Source organism: Camelus bactrianus, chromosome 8 (assembly GCF_048773025.1).
Source record: "Camelus bactrianus isolate YW-2024 breed Bactrian camel chromosome 8, ASM4877302v1, whole genome shotgun sequence".
Taxonomy (NCBI): Eukaryota; Metazoa; Chordata; class Mammalia; order Artiodactyla; family Camelidae; genus Camelus; species Camelus bactrianus.
In genome coordinates, this window is record NC_133546.1 from 14,712,979 (window position 1) to 14,730,362 (window position 17,384).

General features: G+C 38.4%; 2 protein-coding genes across 8 annotated transcripts in view; one reads left to right on the plus strand and one right to left on the minus strand.

Annotated features, from left to right (window-relative positions):
- Positions 1–3,112, minus strand: part of PCMT1 (protein-L-isoaspartate (D-aspartate) O-methyltransferase) — a 43,520-nt gene extending 40,408 nt beyond the window's left edge. Inside the window, exon 1 of one of the 7 annotated variants that reach the window (XR_012508541.1) lies at positions 2,857–3,112. Coding sequence is in view for 4 of the 7 variants with exons in the window: in XM_074368177.1 (XP_074224278.1) it covers positions 2,857–3,085 (229 nt within the window). In the remaining 3 variants the exon portion in view is untranslated. The remainder of the gene's footprint in view (positions 1–2,856) is intronic. The other 6 variants (XR_006728577.2, XR_012508542.1, XM_074368177.1 and 3 more) reach the window with 6 other exon arrangements.
- Positions 3,113–5,333: 2,221 nt separating this feature from the next.
- On the plus strand, positions 5,334–17,302 carry NUP43 (nucleoporin 43). The gene is made up of 8 exons (XM_010965699.3): positions 5,334–5,523; positions 5,845–5,967; positions 6,754–6,831; positions 7,813–7,993; positions 9,334–9,469; positions 10,440–10,591; positions 12,699–12,821; positions 15,532–17,302. Exons 1-8 carry the CDS (start codon positions 5,404–5,406, stop codon positions 15,759–15,761), a joined length of 1,143 nt encoding a protein of 380 aa, XP_010964001.1. The 5' UTR covers positions 5,334–5,403; the 3' UTR covers positions 15,762–17,302.
- The last annotated feature ends 82 nt before the right edge of the window (positions 17,303–17,384 follow it).

Consider the following 17,384-nt stretch of genomic DNA (forward strand, 5'->3'; position numbering starts at 1 on the left):
TTTTTCATTTCTATAGACCTATACTGTCCAACATGTGGCTAATGGTTAAAGTTAATTGAAATAACACAAAAATCTAATTCCTCTTAACACAACATTGTAAAATGATTATAACTCAATAAAAAATGTTTAAAAAAATCTAATTCCTCAGTTGTACTAACCACATTTCAAATACTCCATGCCCCACGTAGTAGTGGCTACCATACTGAACAGCATTGATACAGATATTACAGAAAGCTCTGCTGGGCAGGACTGCTATAGACTTTTTTCCTAAAATTTTATTTTAAAGTGATTCAGCTGAAACACTGGTAGGGTTTAACCTTGTGATTTTCAGTTCTCTATAGTAGTGATTCTCAAAGTGTGGTCCTTGGACCGGCAGCAGCACATTATTGTTGGAAATACAAATTCTTAAGAGCCCCAGCAAAATATCTTAATTTGTTTTAACAAGTTCTCCAGGTGATTCAGGAGATTGTGAAGAATGTTCAAGTTTTAGACCACTGTTCTCAGTTACTTAAGAGCAGTTATCATCAAAGTATAAACTAAGACATATTATGAGATGTACCATTACAGTCTAAAAAAATCAATAAATGATATATCAACTATGAAATCATAAACAATTATATTTTTGTCTTAAAAAACCAAGTAGATATTTTAAAAAAAATTATAACAGTATTAAAATGAAACCAATCATGAACTTTTTTCATTAAAAAAATTAAAACTGTAATTTGCTTTTCTTTCAGTTTGCAGATCCCTTTTCACTTCAATATCAGCATAATCATGTTTTAATCTTTTTCTAAAGAATCAGTTAGAAGCCTTTAAGTTAGGAAGAATACATAAAGGCAGAATAATCAGTAAAGAGTGAAAATTTTTCAATTTGTGCTAACTGAAATTTTCAAATGAGCAAACATTATTTTTACAATAAATTAATAAATAAAATGAAATCTATTAGCTAGAATTAATTCAGCAAAGTGTTGAAACAAAAGTTGCAAGAGTGTTACAAAAGAGGCTAAACAATTTATTTACTCTCACTTCCTCTTATTTCCTCTTACCAGTCATAGACCTAGTATAAAACTAAACTGTGCACTATCAACACCCATGTATGTTAAATATTTCTCATTAAATTTTCTGATTAAAAAAATCCTTAGATATTTCAGCTAAGAATAGTAATGCAATACATTAAAGTGATTATAAAACCACTGGGAGAAGATCTAGTCTTGGCTTACTACAAATTCGACCCAAAAAGGAGAGACTTTAAGAGCCCGATTGATTACAAATTTCTGCTACAGCCAAGTGTCTACTGTGATAACCTACCAGTGGAAAATTACTTAATCACAATTCAAGTACAGAATATTTCAGGTGTGTATCCTGCAACAGCAGGCACTAGATCATTTCAAAAATTTTTATACAAATATTTATAATATATTGAGCTTATGTGCAATCCGTGGGAACCTAAGTCACGATAATATTGTCTCAGCACATAAACTTCCACTTTCAAATATTCTTCCATAAAATGAATACTGGCAATGCTTGACAGAATTTTAAAATCTAAACATTCTTCATTACTAAACATTAAGGACACAATTTGCAAGTTTTAAATATTGTTTTGAAAAAAAGTCAAATGATGAATATTAAGTATTAACCATGTACCAGACAATGCTATTTACTTCTCTCACTAATCTTGATATTCCTAGCACAGATCCAAACATATAATACACATTTAATAGGCATTTATGAAAAAAGGAATGATTTTTAAGTTTTGAGAGGATTCAAAAAAAAGTCCCAGGCCTCAAGGAGGTTACAAATCGAATTAGGAAACATGACAAACACATGAAAAGCTAAATAATCTATAACAATTAAAAATGTCACATGGCAAGGTATTATTATTTGCAAAGTCAGTGGCAAATAAGAGAGCTATAAATTCTGACCAGAGTGAAATTATTACGGACTGCGGTCCTTCTGGTCTCCCGACTAGACGACAACACTGTATTTCGATTTAAAAAAAGAAAGTGACACAGCACTCGTCCCACCCTAAAATTATCATCAGAGGAAGGAATACAATAACTAAAGTGAATGGTGTAAAGAAACTTCCATACAAGGCTTTTAAAGCATATGGTAGCCCTGAAAAAAGAACATTCCACACACAAAATCGTTTGCTGGATCCCAAGACCTGTAAAGGCTCCTGAAATACAAGTCTCTCAGGAACAGCATCCCCTGATTATTTCTTCCTCCGCCCCCCGTGAAGCTTTCCACTGGACAGCCGCCCCAGAAATTTCTCTCAGCATCCGCAACAATACTCTCATCTCCCTCTCCCTCCCCTCGCCAGTATCAGACGGTGGCATCTCCCGCCAGAGGAAAAAACGGAGGGCGGGGGAGGCAGAATAGGGGAGAAAGCTTGCAGCTCGGTCGATTAAGACAGAGGAGGAGGTGAAAAGACGCGGGGGTCGAGGGTGGGGTCCCCTCAGCTACAGCCCAGACTCAAGGAGGCCCGGCCAACATCCCACCTCCAGGGCACTCCCCTCGCCCGCTGTACCCGGACGAGCAGGCGGCGGACTCAACTGACAGTCCCACAACCTGTGCCGCGCCCCCTCCCCCAGGCCCGCGGGGAAACGCCTGCCCCTGCCCCACCAGCAGCGGCCCCTGGCTCCTTCTCCCCAGTTCCCTTCCACATCGCCGATGAGTGACAGGTCCCGGGGGAGGCGATCGCAAGCGCACACCGTTCAGAACCGCTGGTGCAACCCTGCGCCGACGCCCTCCGGCAGGCACGGGGTGGGTAGACAGAATGTTCCGGGCGGCCCAGGGGGACCCGGTCCAGGCCTGGCCTTTCCCAGTGGCCCCACACCGGGCGGGGGTGGCACTTACTGCGGAGGTTGTGGATTAGCTCCGAGTGGCTGGCGCCGCCGGATTTCCAGGCCATCGCTAAGCACACCCGGAGCAGGTACAGAACCACCTTCAGCGCGGCGACGGTGCCTAACAGCTTCCCCAAGAGTGAGACCACCTCCCACACGGTCACCGCCCCGCTCGCGTCCCCGTTGTAGCCGCCGCTGTGACTGCCGTCGCCGCCGCTACCGCCACTGCGCGCTCCCGGCATTCCCCGCGGCACGCATGCGCTCTGTGACGCCGCGCGGCCTCGGGTGCGGTCGGGTGGGGCCGGAGGCGGCGGTGGCCGCGTGCCCGCCGCCTGCGCGGGGGACCTCTGCGGCTCCCTGACACTAGCGGGTTGGCCTCGCTGAGTCAGCGCCACTGCCGCTGCTGCGTGGCCTTTCTGAGTCCTCGGGCTGCGCAACGCCTCCTTGCTGGGTTTGGCCTGCGGCAGGCGGAGTGGGCCCCCGCGCGGTCGGTCGCGTGCTTCGCTGAGGTTCTGATTACCCAGCGCGGTGCCGGCATGGAAGGGCCGATCTGGTTCCGCCGCTGCCGGTGGCTCCACAGTCGCCGCTGGGTCAGCTGTTGGGAGCGGCGGGGGTGCTCCTATAGCTGTCCAGATTGTTAGACGGTGGGCTTCCTCCGTCCTGCTTCACCCAACCCAGTTGACTAATATTTAGGTCGGTTAGAGTCAGAACTCCGCGTGGTGGAGCCTAAGCCGGAGGGCAAGTGCCCTCTAATGCGAGTACTCTAGCCTCTGGCTTGTGACAAGTACATCAGTGGTTAGCAGAGACTTTGGGACCCCGGTTTGTTCTAAAACACAAAATCAGAGTGGCTGAATACAGAGAAACGGAGTCGGGGGTGGAGCGTGGGGAATGCTTTGCTCTTTAGAACAATGCAGGTAGTTTAAAATACCACAATATCCTATGGCGAATGTGTTCCTTTCCCAACACAGGTATGCGTTTTCAGCTAATTCAGCTTCATAAATTCCATTGTTAGACTAGGCACCAGCATTATTGCTATCACCTATTCAAGACATTGAGAAGCTGATAAGAAACATTGCCTGTAGCATCCAATTTGCTGACTCCTAATCGGAACTGAGGCTGGAAGAATCCAGTCATCATTTAGTCCAATAAACTTTTAAGGAAGGAAACAAAGCTATGTCAAGACATCGATGCTACTGCATCAGCAACAATTTTCAAGTTCTAGTTTTTACCAGACCTTGTCAAATGTGTTACGTAGTCTACTTTCAATCCGAAATATATATTAACGTTTTCCTGGGATTCTGCGACAATAAACGAAACAGTGTTCTTTACTTCAATGTTGGGGATGAAATTGTCGGTTTGGGACGCTAGTGATTTTCTATCTCATCTCTCTGCAGTTTCCTAATAGTCCTCCAGTTTAAAACAATACAAAATATCATTCAGTGTTCAATAAGAACCTGATAACTCTCTCTAAAGCTTATCCAGATGGATTGCATTTCCATGTGGTGCTTCTATAAACTGTTGCTGTGAAATAGGACTACCAATATCAAATGGAAACAAAATCATGGCCCCTTTTATATAGTATAAAGGAGATTTTTTTTAAAAAAAAAAAGATGAATAAGCCTTGTATGCATTAGGGATTTACATTCCAAGTGGGGAGATTTGCGTCAAAAGAAAACTAGCGACAGAGGACAAAATTTAAGTACTATTAAAGGTATAGATATTAAGTGATATGTTTATTTAGATCATCATGGGCTGGAGTAATAGGAAAAGATGGAGGAAGGAATTGGTCCTTGAAGGATGAGGAGGATTTTGAGAAGCAGAGAGGAGTTAAAATAAAATAAAATAAAATAAAATAAAAAAGATACCATAGGTCAAATCAAAAATACAGAAAAAGGAAGAGCTCTGGCTCCCCAGCTGTTGACGTTGTAGTTCAAAATCATTCTTAATTATATACAAAAATGAACTGAGGAACGTTACACAATGAATCAAAATTGGAACTGGGGTCTTCAGAATTCCAAATTCAGCTTCTGACACTGTGTATTAACTTTGAAGAAAAGGATTTGTTTTGGAGGGCATGAAGGGAGAGGTTTTGAATAATAAATTGGTATGTCAGTCACGTATTTCCATGAGAATTAAAGAATTTTAAATCTTTTCTATGCGCGGTGAAATGCAAGATTCAATGCTTAGGTGTGTCTACTGAGTGGTTTCTCTTACATTGATTTTGTTTTTGCCCTTAAATTTGTCCTACATTGCGTAATTATTGCACAAATGTATTGCCTCAGTATTCCTGTACTGACTTTGCAGATTAGGAGCAGGTACTACAGCACCGGGACCAGCACACTCTTGCCTCGGTCAGAGCCGCTGCCTTAGCTGCCTTCAGGAAGGGCGTCCCATCTGCCTCCCGCTGGCTCGTTCGTTCCGCACCGCAGACGGAGGAGAATTGGTTCTCTGCAGCCACCGTCCCCCTTAAGGTCCGGTCCAATCAGGACTCCGCGGGAAGGGGCGGGACTGAGTGGCGCGCGGTGTGCTTCTTGCTGTACGTGCCGCGATTGTTTTCGGCATGGAGGAAATTTATGCTAAGTTTGTGTCACAGAAAATCAGCAAGACTCGCTGGCGACCGCTGCCTCCGGGGAGCCTACAGACCGCAGAGACCTTCGCCACGGGGTCCTGGGACAATGAGGTACCCCTGCTCCAAGGCCGGGGAGCCCTGCCTCCTCCCTCCTTCCTAGAGCCGCGCCCCCGGCCGCCGGCGCGCGAACTCTCTCGGCTTTTAGCTCCTCTCGTCCTTCTCTGTGCCTCGAATGCCCATCTCAGACTCGGTTGCCCTGTACCTCAGAGCCATCGATAGGGTGCCTGAGCCTTGAATCTCGTTGTGTTTTTAATAATCATCATGCCATTTTCCTGAGATGCTTTTAAAGCAAGGTTGACTGTAGGCAATGCAAATTTTAATTTTAGAGTTTGACGTATATATCATTTCAAGATAAAACTTTCTGCTTTACAGGAAAATTATGTCTCACTGTGGTCTATTGGAGATTTTGGGAACTTGGACCCTGATGGAGGGTTTGAAGGAGACCATCAGTTATTGTGTGATATCAGACACCATGGTGATGTAATGGATTTACAAGTAAGTTTGTGTAATATACAAAAATTAACTTTTAAAATACTGAGGGTACTACATTTAGAGACGTAAAGGGCCTTAAAGTTTGTCTAGTCTCACCCTGGGTTTACAAGAAACTGAGTTCTCTGTAGGTTATGATTTGCCAGAATCAGGACTGAGGAAGGGGATGCAGAATTAATCCTAGCTTGTTTGTCTGGTTGACCATCTACTATTTACCACGCACTGTTTGGGGAGCTTTACATAAGTTAATTTAATTCTCAGTAACTGCTTGTGAATCAAGTATTGCTATCTCTGTTTTACTAATGAGAAAACTGAGACTAAGATCTTTTGAGCATATACTATGTGATAAATACTATGCAGGGCACTTTACATATTTTTGCTTTTTGAATTTTCATAACAACCACCTAAGTAGAGATTAGTTCTCTGCTTTGCAGGTTTAGCAAGGCTTAGAGAACATAACTTAGCCAAGGTCTAAAAGCCAGTAGTAAGTGGTGGGAATGGGATTTTCAGATTCTGATCTGTATGACTTCAAAGTCCCTGTATTTTGTTCTGTGGAAAATTGCCTAACCCTGGGAATGATACTTTCAGGTGAACGAGTTTAGAGAGAAAAAAATTAGTTATTCATTCTTAACGAAAATACTTTTATTTGTGTGGACCTATCACATTTTACTTGCTTAGCATTTACAGGCTCTTTGCATTTTAAAATTGTTGTACTACTAAATGAGTTAAACAAATAAGCTTCCTCCTTATGAATATTTATGAATCTATAACAAGCAGGAATTTTTTGTTTAGTTTTTTGACCAGGAAAGAATTGTAGCTGCTTCATCAACAGGATGTGTAACAGTTTTACTTCACCATCCAAATAACCAGGTAAAGAACTTTTGTTTGAAAACTGAAACATTTTAATTATTTGCATTTTAATTATTCTTAGGAAGTCTTAAATAAGATTATACTTAATAATGACACAAATAATAAAATTTTATAGTCTCAAAACATGAAGGAGGAAAATATCTATCTTTTAGTAGATTAATTCTAGGGCTATGTTTGTTTGAACTATGATTGAAATTGGGTATCTCTTAAATTCTATTAGATTAGGTCTAGCAATGAAGTATTCTGGCAAGTAATTTTCCTTTAATTCTCTCTTTTAAGATCCTGTTCTGGTCTTTTGAAGAAAGAAAGAGCACCTTCTAGCTCAGGTATCAGGAGAGAGAACAGGACCAGCTGCTTTGCTTCTTTAGATAGAACCTAGGTTTTCACCAGAAGAGAAGACACACTGTATGAAGGGTTGACAGTTTTTTCAATACCTTTCTTGTGTGCTAAAGCCTAAGAGTGCTGAGCGTAGTGATAAGGGCAGTCCTTTAAAGTAGCCCAACTTGAGGTAACAGTTTTAAGTTGCTGGAAGAGAATGCTTATTTAGATTTTGGAGTTAGTAAAGGTCATCTTACTAATAGAAGCGCTTGGTAAATGTAAGATCCGGATCTTGTTAAGTATTTTTCTTAATGGAGTCATTTGGAAAGCACTACAGAGATTTATCTCTTAGATGTAGGCCAGTTCACTTAAGAATTTAGAGTTGCTTTTGATCACGTAGTTACCTGATACCCAAAAACCATTTTTTTAGCTTGAAGTAAGTTTGGAATATTATAAACAGCCTTTTTTGGGGGAATCTAATCTGGTATATACAGAGCTTTGATGGAAGTAGCTTCTAGACTTTAATACTTGGAAATATGAAGGAAAAAGAGTATTCTTTTTCTAGAAGGGTGTGAGACAGAATTTTAAACATTTTAGTTGGGGAAAGTGGTATTTTTTTGGAGCTTTGGGTTGATTAATCATATCGTCATTTCTGACACCTAGACTCTGTCAGTCAGCCAGCAGTGGACAGCAGCTCACTACCACACGGGCCCGGGCAGCCCTTCCTGTAGCAGTGCACCATGCACGGGTGTTGTGTGTAGCAACCCAGAAATTGTCACAGTTGGAGAAGATGGTCGAATAAATCTCTTCAGAGCTGATCACAAGGAAGCTGTAAGAACTATAGGTAAGAAAAATCATATTTCTTTTGTCTATCACATAGTAATCGAGCACCTACTATGTGCTAAGTAAACACAACGCTAGGTGTTCGAGGGATTTAAAAATATACAAAGCAGGATCCCTTTATCAAGACTGTATGTTGATAAGGCATGTATGAAGGTGGGACTAGAGGAAAGAGAAATTTGGGTGAGAGAGCTGGAGGGGATTATCAGATAAAGAATTGAATGGCAGGTGGCAATTAATTTAATTTAGGGTCTAGACATAAGTAATGCTAAAAGATGGCACACCAGAAAAAGAGGACAGCACGGAAGCAGGGTAAGACCATTCAGAAGATGATAGAAAGTGTAGTTTGACCTGACTTTAGGTATTTGTATAGAAGAAGTGAGAGGTGAAACAAGAAAGGTAAATTGTGGCCAGGATGTCCATCAACAGACGGATAAATAAAATGTGGTATAAACATACAATGGAAAAAAAAAGTTGTGGCCAGGATGTATAGAATCTAATGCACAGCTGTAGAAGTTACATTTTGTTAGGTGGGCAACTAAGGAGCTGTTGAACGTTTTTGAGCAAAGGGTGATGTACTCCCTATCATGCTTCGGAAGGATTGTTCTAGTGTAGTAGTTCTCAACCATGCTCTGCACAGACTTGCCTGAGCTGATTTTTAACAGCCCATCACCTTAGACTTCCTGAATCAGAACCTCTGTGGATTGAGCCCATGAATCAGTTTTTTGTGTTATGATTTTTAGATCTGAGGATCACCATTTGTTTAATTATTAAGGACCAATGCCTGGTAGCAGTTTGGAAGAGTGTCACAAAACAAAAGTCCATAAGTATATGCTAAATTATGTGGCATAAACTTAAACATTCAAGGACAAAGAAAAGAACTATTAAAGCATTCAAGAAGGATTTCATGAGGAATAAGATGAGTAGACTTGCAGTGAGTCAGCACTACAAGGTCAGAGTGAACTCTGGAGGAAGCGCTGGAGTTTGGTCCAATAAAATGGAGGCTCTGGGTTAAGTAGTGGGAAAGAAAATTGAATATAGAGGAGCTTGAACAGCTCTCTCAAAAATGGAGGGTAACAATGTTAAGTGGAATTAGAAATATGTGAAAACTCAGCCCTCTATTTAAAAAAATAAACAGTTCAGGTGTCCTGTGAGTGATACAGTTTTTCTATCAAAGGAGAGTCCATTTTACATATATATTACTGTGCATTTCTCTATAGAAATTAAACTGTGACTTACTTAAATTTTGCTTGTAATATTGCAGTCAATAGAAGGAATGCAATTTAAGATTTTCATGGAAAAGGCAGACCCATTAACACACACTGCTGTTTTCTTAATTTGTAGACAATGCAGATAGCAGTACCCTCCATGCTGTAACCTTCCTTCGAACACCTGAGATTCTTACAGTAAATTCCATTGGACAGTTAAAAATATGGGATTTCAGACAACAAGGAAATGAGCCCTCTCAGATATTATCACTGTAAGTTTTGATTTGTGATTTCAGTAGTATAAAGCAAAGTTTATTTGATTATTTATAGCAACTGACTTTAAACCATATTGTATTTTAATTGCATGGTAGAGGATAATCCCTGATTAAATTTAATAAAGCAAATATGGTTGACCCTTGAACAACATGGGGGTTAGGGTCACTGACCCTCTAAACACCTGAAAATCTATGTATAATTTATAGTCACTGCTCTATATACCCAGAATCCTCTGTATCAGAGGCTGCACATCCCCAGATTCAACCAACCGTGGATCATCTGTACAGTAGTATTTACTAGTGAAAAATACTTTGCATATAGGTAGACCCATGTTGTTCAACAGTCAACTATATAATTTGATAAGCTTGAAATTACCATGCTGCATTTAGTAAATATTTGTTGTATTGATTCACAAGTTTATGTTATCTCTTTGAAGTTTATATTATTTAATGGAAAACTTATTTTTTTCATCAAATTAATAGTGGGTGTAATACACTCTAGAAGGGATTGGGAGAAAAATAAAATCCAAGATATTTTTCCAAAGCAGAAATCCCCTTTCTATGTGTACAACCTTATCTTCTCTAATAAGAAAATAACATGTATCAAGCTGAAAAGAAAATTATATAAACTAAGGATTAAATAAGGGAAGCAAGGAATATGCTGTTTAGCTGATATGTAATGTTTTTAAAAAGCCAAGAAATGGAAATCTTCTGTATATCATCAAATTATTTTGCTCCTTATGTCTGCAAATTGAAGAAAGAAAGAATAACTTTGGCCTTTAATCCTCTCCCCAAATTCTAATGTTTAGAAATATATTGAATGTAGTTAGTTTTTTGACATAAGTTCAGCCAGTAGCTCCAACCACAAAGTTACCATTTAGTTACTGGACTGAAACATGTTTCATGGATTATTCAAAGATAAATTATACTTTACAATTGTTTGAAGTCCTTGTATCTCCCATTAAAGGACTGGTGACAGAGTGCCCCTCCACTGTGTTGATAGACATCCCAACCAGCAGCACGTTGTAGCTACCGGTGGCCAGGATGGAATGTTGAGTATTTGGGATGTTAGACAAGGTACAATGCCTGTGTCCCTCTTGAAGGCTCATGAAGCTGAAAGTAAGTGTTGTGGAGATATATAAGGTTTTGGTGGGTGAACTGCATGGTATATTGTAAGTACCTTTCCATAACGATATATATGGATCATTCTACATCAGAGCTTTTGACTGAATTGTATAAATTTATAATAATTAACTAATCTCTTTATATTTGACATTTATATTCTTTAACATGTTTCATTATTATACAGAAAACCGTAGTGATTATCCTTATATATTCATCTTTATGTGCTTTTTTCTTAGGATAATTTTTAGAAGTAGAATTGATAAGCCAAAAAGTTTGTCATTTTAAAGCTGTGATTCATGTTGTCAGATTGTTCTACATAAAAATAATACCAGTTTATATTGCTATATCCAATATGTGAGAATGCCCTTTTCCTATGCAAATGCAGGCTGTTGATTTCAATATTTGTTAATCTGTGTGTTCTTCAGTTTGTATTGTACCTTTTTTTTTCCTTTTAACAAGAACAAAAGATATAAGCTCTTGTTTTTTTTTTGTTTTTTTTTTTTTCATGTTTGTCTTTTGATTTTGGTGGAGAAATTTTGGCTGAACAGGAATTTTTCATTTTACCACCACATGCCAGGTGGATTATAGTTTTGAATTCTGATGTAAGAGAAGTTGGTATTAATGTTTGAATAAAAGTATAAAAGAGTAAACATTATACCAGTATTGCAACTTCTCATTTTAAGTTTCACATTATTACTTTGGGAAAATAAATGATTTTTAAGATATTTAAGAAACAGATAAAGGGATAGAAATTTTTTGCCTCTTCCAGAGATAGCTATGTCCAGGAAAAAAGAAAAAAAGAATAGAGCATGCCCTCAGTCTGATGTTACTACCCAGTGGTAGCAGAATTCCAGACTTTCAGATCTCTTCTTACCTGCTCGCTTTTAACTGCTGGCCTATATTGTTAAGCAAAACACACAGCTGTCATGGCTTGTAGTGTATTTTGAATTCATCCTGACTCTTGGCTAGAAATGAAATAAGATATTTTATAGAGTTTGTTTTCTAATTTGAAAGTACATTAATACACTTTCAATAATATTGAAATATATTCATAACTATGTAAGAATGTACATTTGGGCAGTCTGCTAATGGCTCTGCAGGCTGTTTTGTTTCAGTTTTTTTTGTTGTTTTGTTGTTGTTGTTTCACTTTGTTTTAATGAAACAGTAAGAATGTGCTTTACGCAGGGTCTCACCCAGAACACATTCTTTTCCTCAGGAGGGTGACCTTTTGGTTGGTGGCATGATGTTTAATTGTGGTAACCGTCAGAATGAGAATTGCCAGCTTACAAACACGTGCCTTGCACTTTTTAGGCTGCACTCTGGGCACTTTCTCTGCTGCCTCTTTCAGGTCACCTAACCCAGAATTACAGAACCCTTGTTCACAGACTATACTGTTTTACCTTCATGGTGTAGATAACTTCCTTAGGAGCCTTGGCCAGTCCTGGGCTCCCAGATGTTTGTTGGTACACAAAGTTCCCTTAAAGTTTAGGGCTTGAGGAGTCCCTAGTCCCAAGCTGGCTTCTTAAAAGCCCTTCACCTGAAACTGGATCCAGACTTTCGGAGCATTTCCAGGTTTGGGTTTGCTAGAAGCTAGTTGCTATTTCTGTGACACAGGCCAGAAGTATCTAGATCCTGGCATGAGCCAAAATTGGACTCTTCCTCTTAGAAAGTCACTTGTATACTAATTTTATAGTCTTCTCTCTCTGTTTCCAATAATATAATCTTCATAGGTTAATGACACAGGAATTGAAAATAAGAGAACTTAACAATTTTTTAAAAATCTTTTCAGAATTATCCCATTGTCATACTTTCCCATTAAAAAATGTAATAGGTCAGATGATTAGCATTTATTCTCATTCACTTGCTAGCCCAATACACAATTAGATTTACTTGGCTTTTTTATCCTATATACATGTTTTAGCCATTTGGAGAGCTATATTATGTCTTCTCTTTGATTTTGAAGCCTTTGATTTTTATCATAAGCGTGAAGTTTGAAGGTGTGTGATGGAGGTTAATTGAAGATGATGTCTAGAGACAGGTTTTTTACGTTTATTCAACTTATATCTACACAGGAATAAGCTTCCTGGTTCTTATCTTTTAGTGTGGGAAGTTCACTTTCACCCATCCAACCCAGATCATCTATTTACTTGTTCTGAAGATGGATCTCTCTGGCATTGGGATGCCTCCACAGATGTACCTGAGAAATCATCACTCTTTCACCAAGGTAAAAAGTTTTAATGAAGATTCTTGTATGTAACTTTATTATATTTTTAAAACATCAAAGTACAAATTCTCATATTGTTAACATTAAGGAATGACAAAAATGTTTCCACTGTCTGGCCTCAGGGTGAATTCTAGTATCACAGAGCTTGCAATCTGACTGTCAGCCACTTACTGCCATACTGCTCATGACTAGAAATGCTATTAGGTGGCTAACTGCAGGTAGCCAAGGGTCTTATTTGTGAGTACACTGTTCTGGGCCCTCATACCATAAGATAGGCACTGATAACTCTCTTATGTTACATTGTCAGGGGTGTATGGCAGGACAAAAGTCGGTCTGTTATGTATTAAGGTACTGCTTTCTCCTCAGACTAAAAGACCCTGTCTCCTGATTAAAGACAGAGGCAAGTAAAGGTCAGCCAGAAACTATATACTTAAAATTAAGGAGTATTTTTGTTTCTGTTTTGGCATTTCCTAAGCTTCCTTTTTTTGAGTTTGTCTGTGGTTCCAAAGTTTATTCGTTCATTCATTCAGCAAACATTTATCAGATGCCTGCCACATGCTGGCACTCTTCTAGCTGTTAGAGCCCACGACAGTGAGCAGAAAAGCCTCAAGGCACATAGAGCAAATATTCCAGTAGACAATAAATAAATAGATAGTGTTTCAGCGAAAGTCCAATCAGAAAAGCAGAACCTACCCTAGATTTAGAGGAATTGGTTTCACATGGGTTAGAAGGACTAGAAGAACAAAAGGAGGGATGCTGGAACGGCAAACAGCAAAAACGAGTAATGCCCAGATATCAACAGTTGTTAGCACCTCTGCTGCTGTGCTGTTGGAAGTGCTGTCAAAGTTGGTCCTGGGTCAGCAGAAAAGGTGCCACCTCAGCTGGGGCTGGTATTACTGCCCATGTGGTCGTTGCCAAAAACCTGGAGCTGCTCCCCTGGTCTGCCTTCCCATCACCCACAGCAGTATCTCCCATGGGCAGGGTCTGCCTGGAAGGCAGATGGCAAGGGAACCTGGAAAATGGAGTTTGTCCGTATGATACATAGTAGAGCATAGAAAAGTAGGAAAGGAGACTGAGAGTAAAAAGGAAAAGAACTGGACCAAGTACTCTGATGACTATGAGGAAGTGAAGCAGAGTGGGGGGATAAAGAATTAATTGGGGGAGAGGCCGCTTGGCAGAGAGAACATCAGAGCAGAGACCTGAAGAAGTGAAGTTGTGAGTCATAGGAAAGCACTCCAGGCAGAGGAAACAGCACATTCCAAGGGCCTGAGACAAAAAGGCAAGGAGGCCACTTGGCTGCAGCTCAACATGCGGGCGACAGGTGGGGATTGGCTGAGGAACAGGACTTTGGAGACTGTGATAAGGACTTTAGATTTTATTCCAAGGGTGATAGAAGCTACTGGAAATTTTTGAGCAGGGGAGTTGCATGATCTGTCTTATGTTTCCAGAGAAACTAATAATTTTATCTAAGGATTAGCTAAGCACTTGGTGTTTATTTTTCTACTCTTATGCCCACTATCTTGCATTTGAAATTTTACTGTTTGAAGAACCTTGGTTAGACTGGAAGTAGCCTTTGTCTAGTATTGCAAGGGACAGTACTAGACTCTGTGAAAAGGTAAAATAATCTATGCAACCTGCTCTTGCAAAAAAAGTGAAAGTGAAATCATGATCTAAGACATATTATAAGGTAGTAAATTTTTTTTTTTTAACGGAGGCACTGGGGATTGAACCCAGGCCTTCTCATGCTAAGCATATGCTCTACCACTGAGCTATACCCTACCCCACATAGGTAGTAAATGATTAGTGGTGCATACAAGTGTTGAGGGTTCCAGGAAAGAAAAGAGAAGCATGAACTAGAGTCATCTTCAAATTCTTCTTAGAAAAGGAAGTTGAGCTGGACTTTCAAGGATCAGCAAGATTTAAACCCATAATCTTTAAGTTTCAAGATATCAGGGACTTTACCTTTTTCATTCCCAGCACTTAGCCCAGAGCCTGGCATATAGTAGATACTCAACCATTTATTAAATAAATGAAATCTGTCCTTATTTGGTTTGGCAGAAAGTTGAGAGGAAAGAAAATTGCAGATGATTGCTAAGATTGAAATATACTGCTTCTGTACCACTTAATCCTCTATTAAATACAGAGCACTGTCAGAGATAAAAGTTTATAATCTGGTAGTGTTCTAAAATTCTACTTTTAAGAACATTTACCTAACATAAAGGCTAACAATAAAAGATCTAAAGCAAGTTGATTATATTTTTAGAAGTATGGAAATAAATATACTTTTAGAAATACATCCAGAAGTTTTCTCATGATCACTTCATTTTTTGATTACCTGACAGCTTAGATTTCTATATATTATCTTCATTTTAAATCTCTTTTTCTCTTATTGTCTTTTGGCCATTTTGCTACATTTCTGAGGCTTTTCATTAAAGAATAAACAAGAAAACAGGGTCAAAATGAATCTTCTGCTTTGCTGAAGATTTCAGGTTTGACAGCCATAGTATCCCATGGAAACTTGAGTATTTAATACCCCTAAATAAACCTTTGGTCAAAAATTGTGCTGTATAATATGGAATTATCAGCCTGTTAGTCCTGAGAATTAAAACATGTTTAAATCATTGCCTCTTAAAAATACTGGAATTTCAGGTGTTTACTAGTATAAAATTAGTCTTGAAAGATGTTTTTCCCTCTTCTTTTTTTCCCTCAGGAGGAAGAAATAGTACTTTTTTGTCTCACAGCATTAGTAACCAGGCTAATGTTCACCAATCTCTGATAAGTTCCTGGCTCAGCACTGATCCTGCCAAAGACCGTATTGAAATCACAAGCTTGCTTCCCAACAGGACTTTGTCTGTGAACAGTTTGGATGTTTTAGGTCCTTGTCTTGTTTGTGGAACTGATGCAGAAGCAATTTATGTTACTAGACAGCTTTTTTCATGAAAATACTATAAGATTTCATGTAAAACATACAGTTGGAACCTTTCAAATTCCAACTTCTATGCAAATTTTCATTATTGGAAAATGTGAAATTTGCAGCGGAAGCATCCGTAAACTGTTGTTAATGTCGATGCCCAGTTTTGGCTTTTGTTAACTGAATCCTGCTCTAACAGTTAGTCGCTAGAGTCTGATTGATGACTAATGGCAAAATAATTGGAATGTATGGAAGAACATCAGGAATCCTTGTGGTCATAAATGCACTGCCTTCAAACAGACAATTCTGGACAGCTTATGGAATCAGCTCTTCATTTTTTGATGTTGTAGAGCTTAATAATGTCATACAATTTAATAATAATGCTACCAAGGAGTTTCTAGCCTTTTTATGAATAGTATATGGGGCATACTGCTCCCTGGTGGCATTAGCCAATGTTAGTATTTATTCTTTTTACTGCAAGTATTTTTTTCAATTCTTCCACATTTTATTTCCTTAATAATTTCAATACACTTTTTCCAGAAAGAATTGAGTAGAGCAAAATTGACAAATTTTTGTAGTGTTCAGATTTTTTTAAAGGTGAAAATGTTTTGACAGATTCTCTTAGAATGGATTTGAACAGAACTCTGTCAACTTTGTTTTTATTAAAAATAAAGACCCAACTTTATTTTTATTAAAAAGGAAAAAGACAAATACATTTTTTTCTAAGGATTTTTGCTCTTATTTGATTTTACAACATAGTTGAAAATTGCTGAACTGGATATTGTACAATAAAATAGAACTTGACATTGATAAGTGAGACACCTTTTGAACTTAAATTTAGCAGGTAACATGTATGAGTCTGGTATGATGATACAGTAAGAGTAAAGAGTTTTGCCATCTTTATCCTTATCCAAAGTGTTAATGATGACCTAACATGTAGTGTTTTAAGATAATTTTATGATACTGCCTTTCTAAAGTTTGTTACATTAAATGCATTATTGAACTGATAAGACCTTAATGACAAATCACTCGTATTACACAATTGAAGTGTATGTCTATTTACTTTACAATCCCAATAATAGTAATTTTCAAGTTTTGTTTTTCTGCCCCAATAAATATTTTCAATTTTTTTATGCCACCTTACCTCAGGGTTTTTTGAGTTTTGTTTTTTTGTTAACATTTTAAAATGGAGTACATATACACATCTGCTGTATACATTTGGCTCAAAACTATTTCATTAAAGATAATTAGTATCTTTGAGTTTCAAAGAATTCGAGAAGGAAAGAAAATATTGCTAATAGGAATTTGTAATTTATTTATAGTTTTATTGCTGGGACTAATTTTTAAACTTCCTGTTATTACAAAAAGTCATTCATTACAGGAAAAAAACAATCAAAAGAAAAATTTAAGTACTTATAATCTCAAACAGAGATAATTTGTTTCATACCCTTTTCTATCCATCAATGTATATAATTTTTTTAATGCAGTATACCATACATGTTATATTTGTGGATGCACATTCTCTAGCAGTAAACAGATGGATTCAATAATAAAAATATAGCTAAGAATTTTCCTTTGACTTTATATTTCCCTTTGTATGAATGTCTTGCTGCTGTGTCCCTCTTTTCACCCAGTACAGGACTCCTCCCATT

Coding starts and splice junctions, on each gene's coding strand:
- NUP43 (XM_010965699.3), top strand. CDS start 5,404: ATGGAGGAAATTTATGCTAAGTTTGTGTCACAGAAAATCAGCAAGACT. Junction 9,470..10,439: donor CCCTCTCAGATATTATCACT/GTAAGTTTTGAT, acceptor CTCCCATTAAAG/GACTGGTGACAGAGTGCCCC. Junction 12,822..15,531: donor ATCATCACTCTTTCACCAAG/GTAAAAAGTTTT, acceptor TTTTTCCCTCAG/GAGGAAGAAATAGTACTTTT.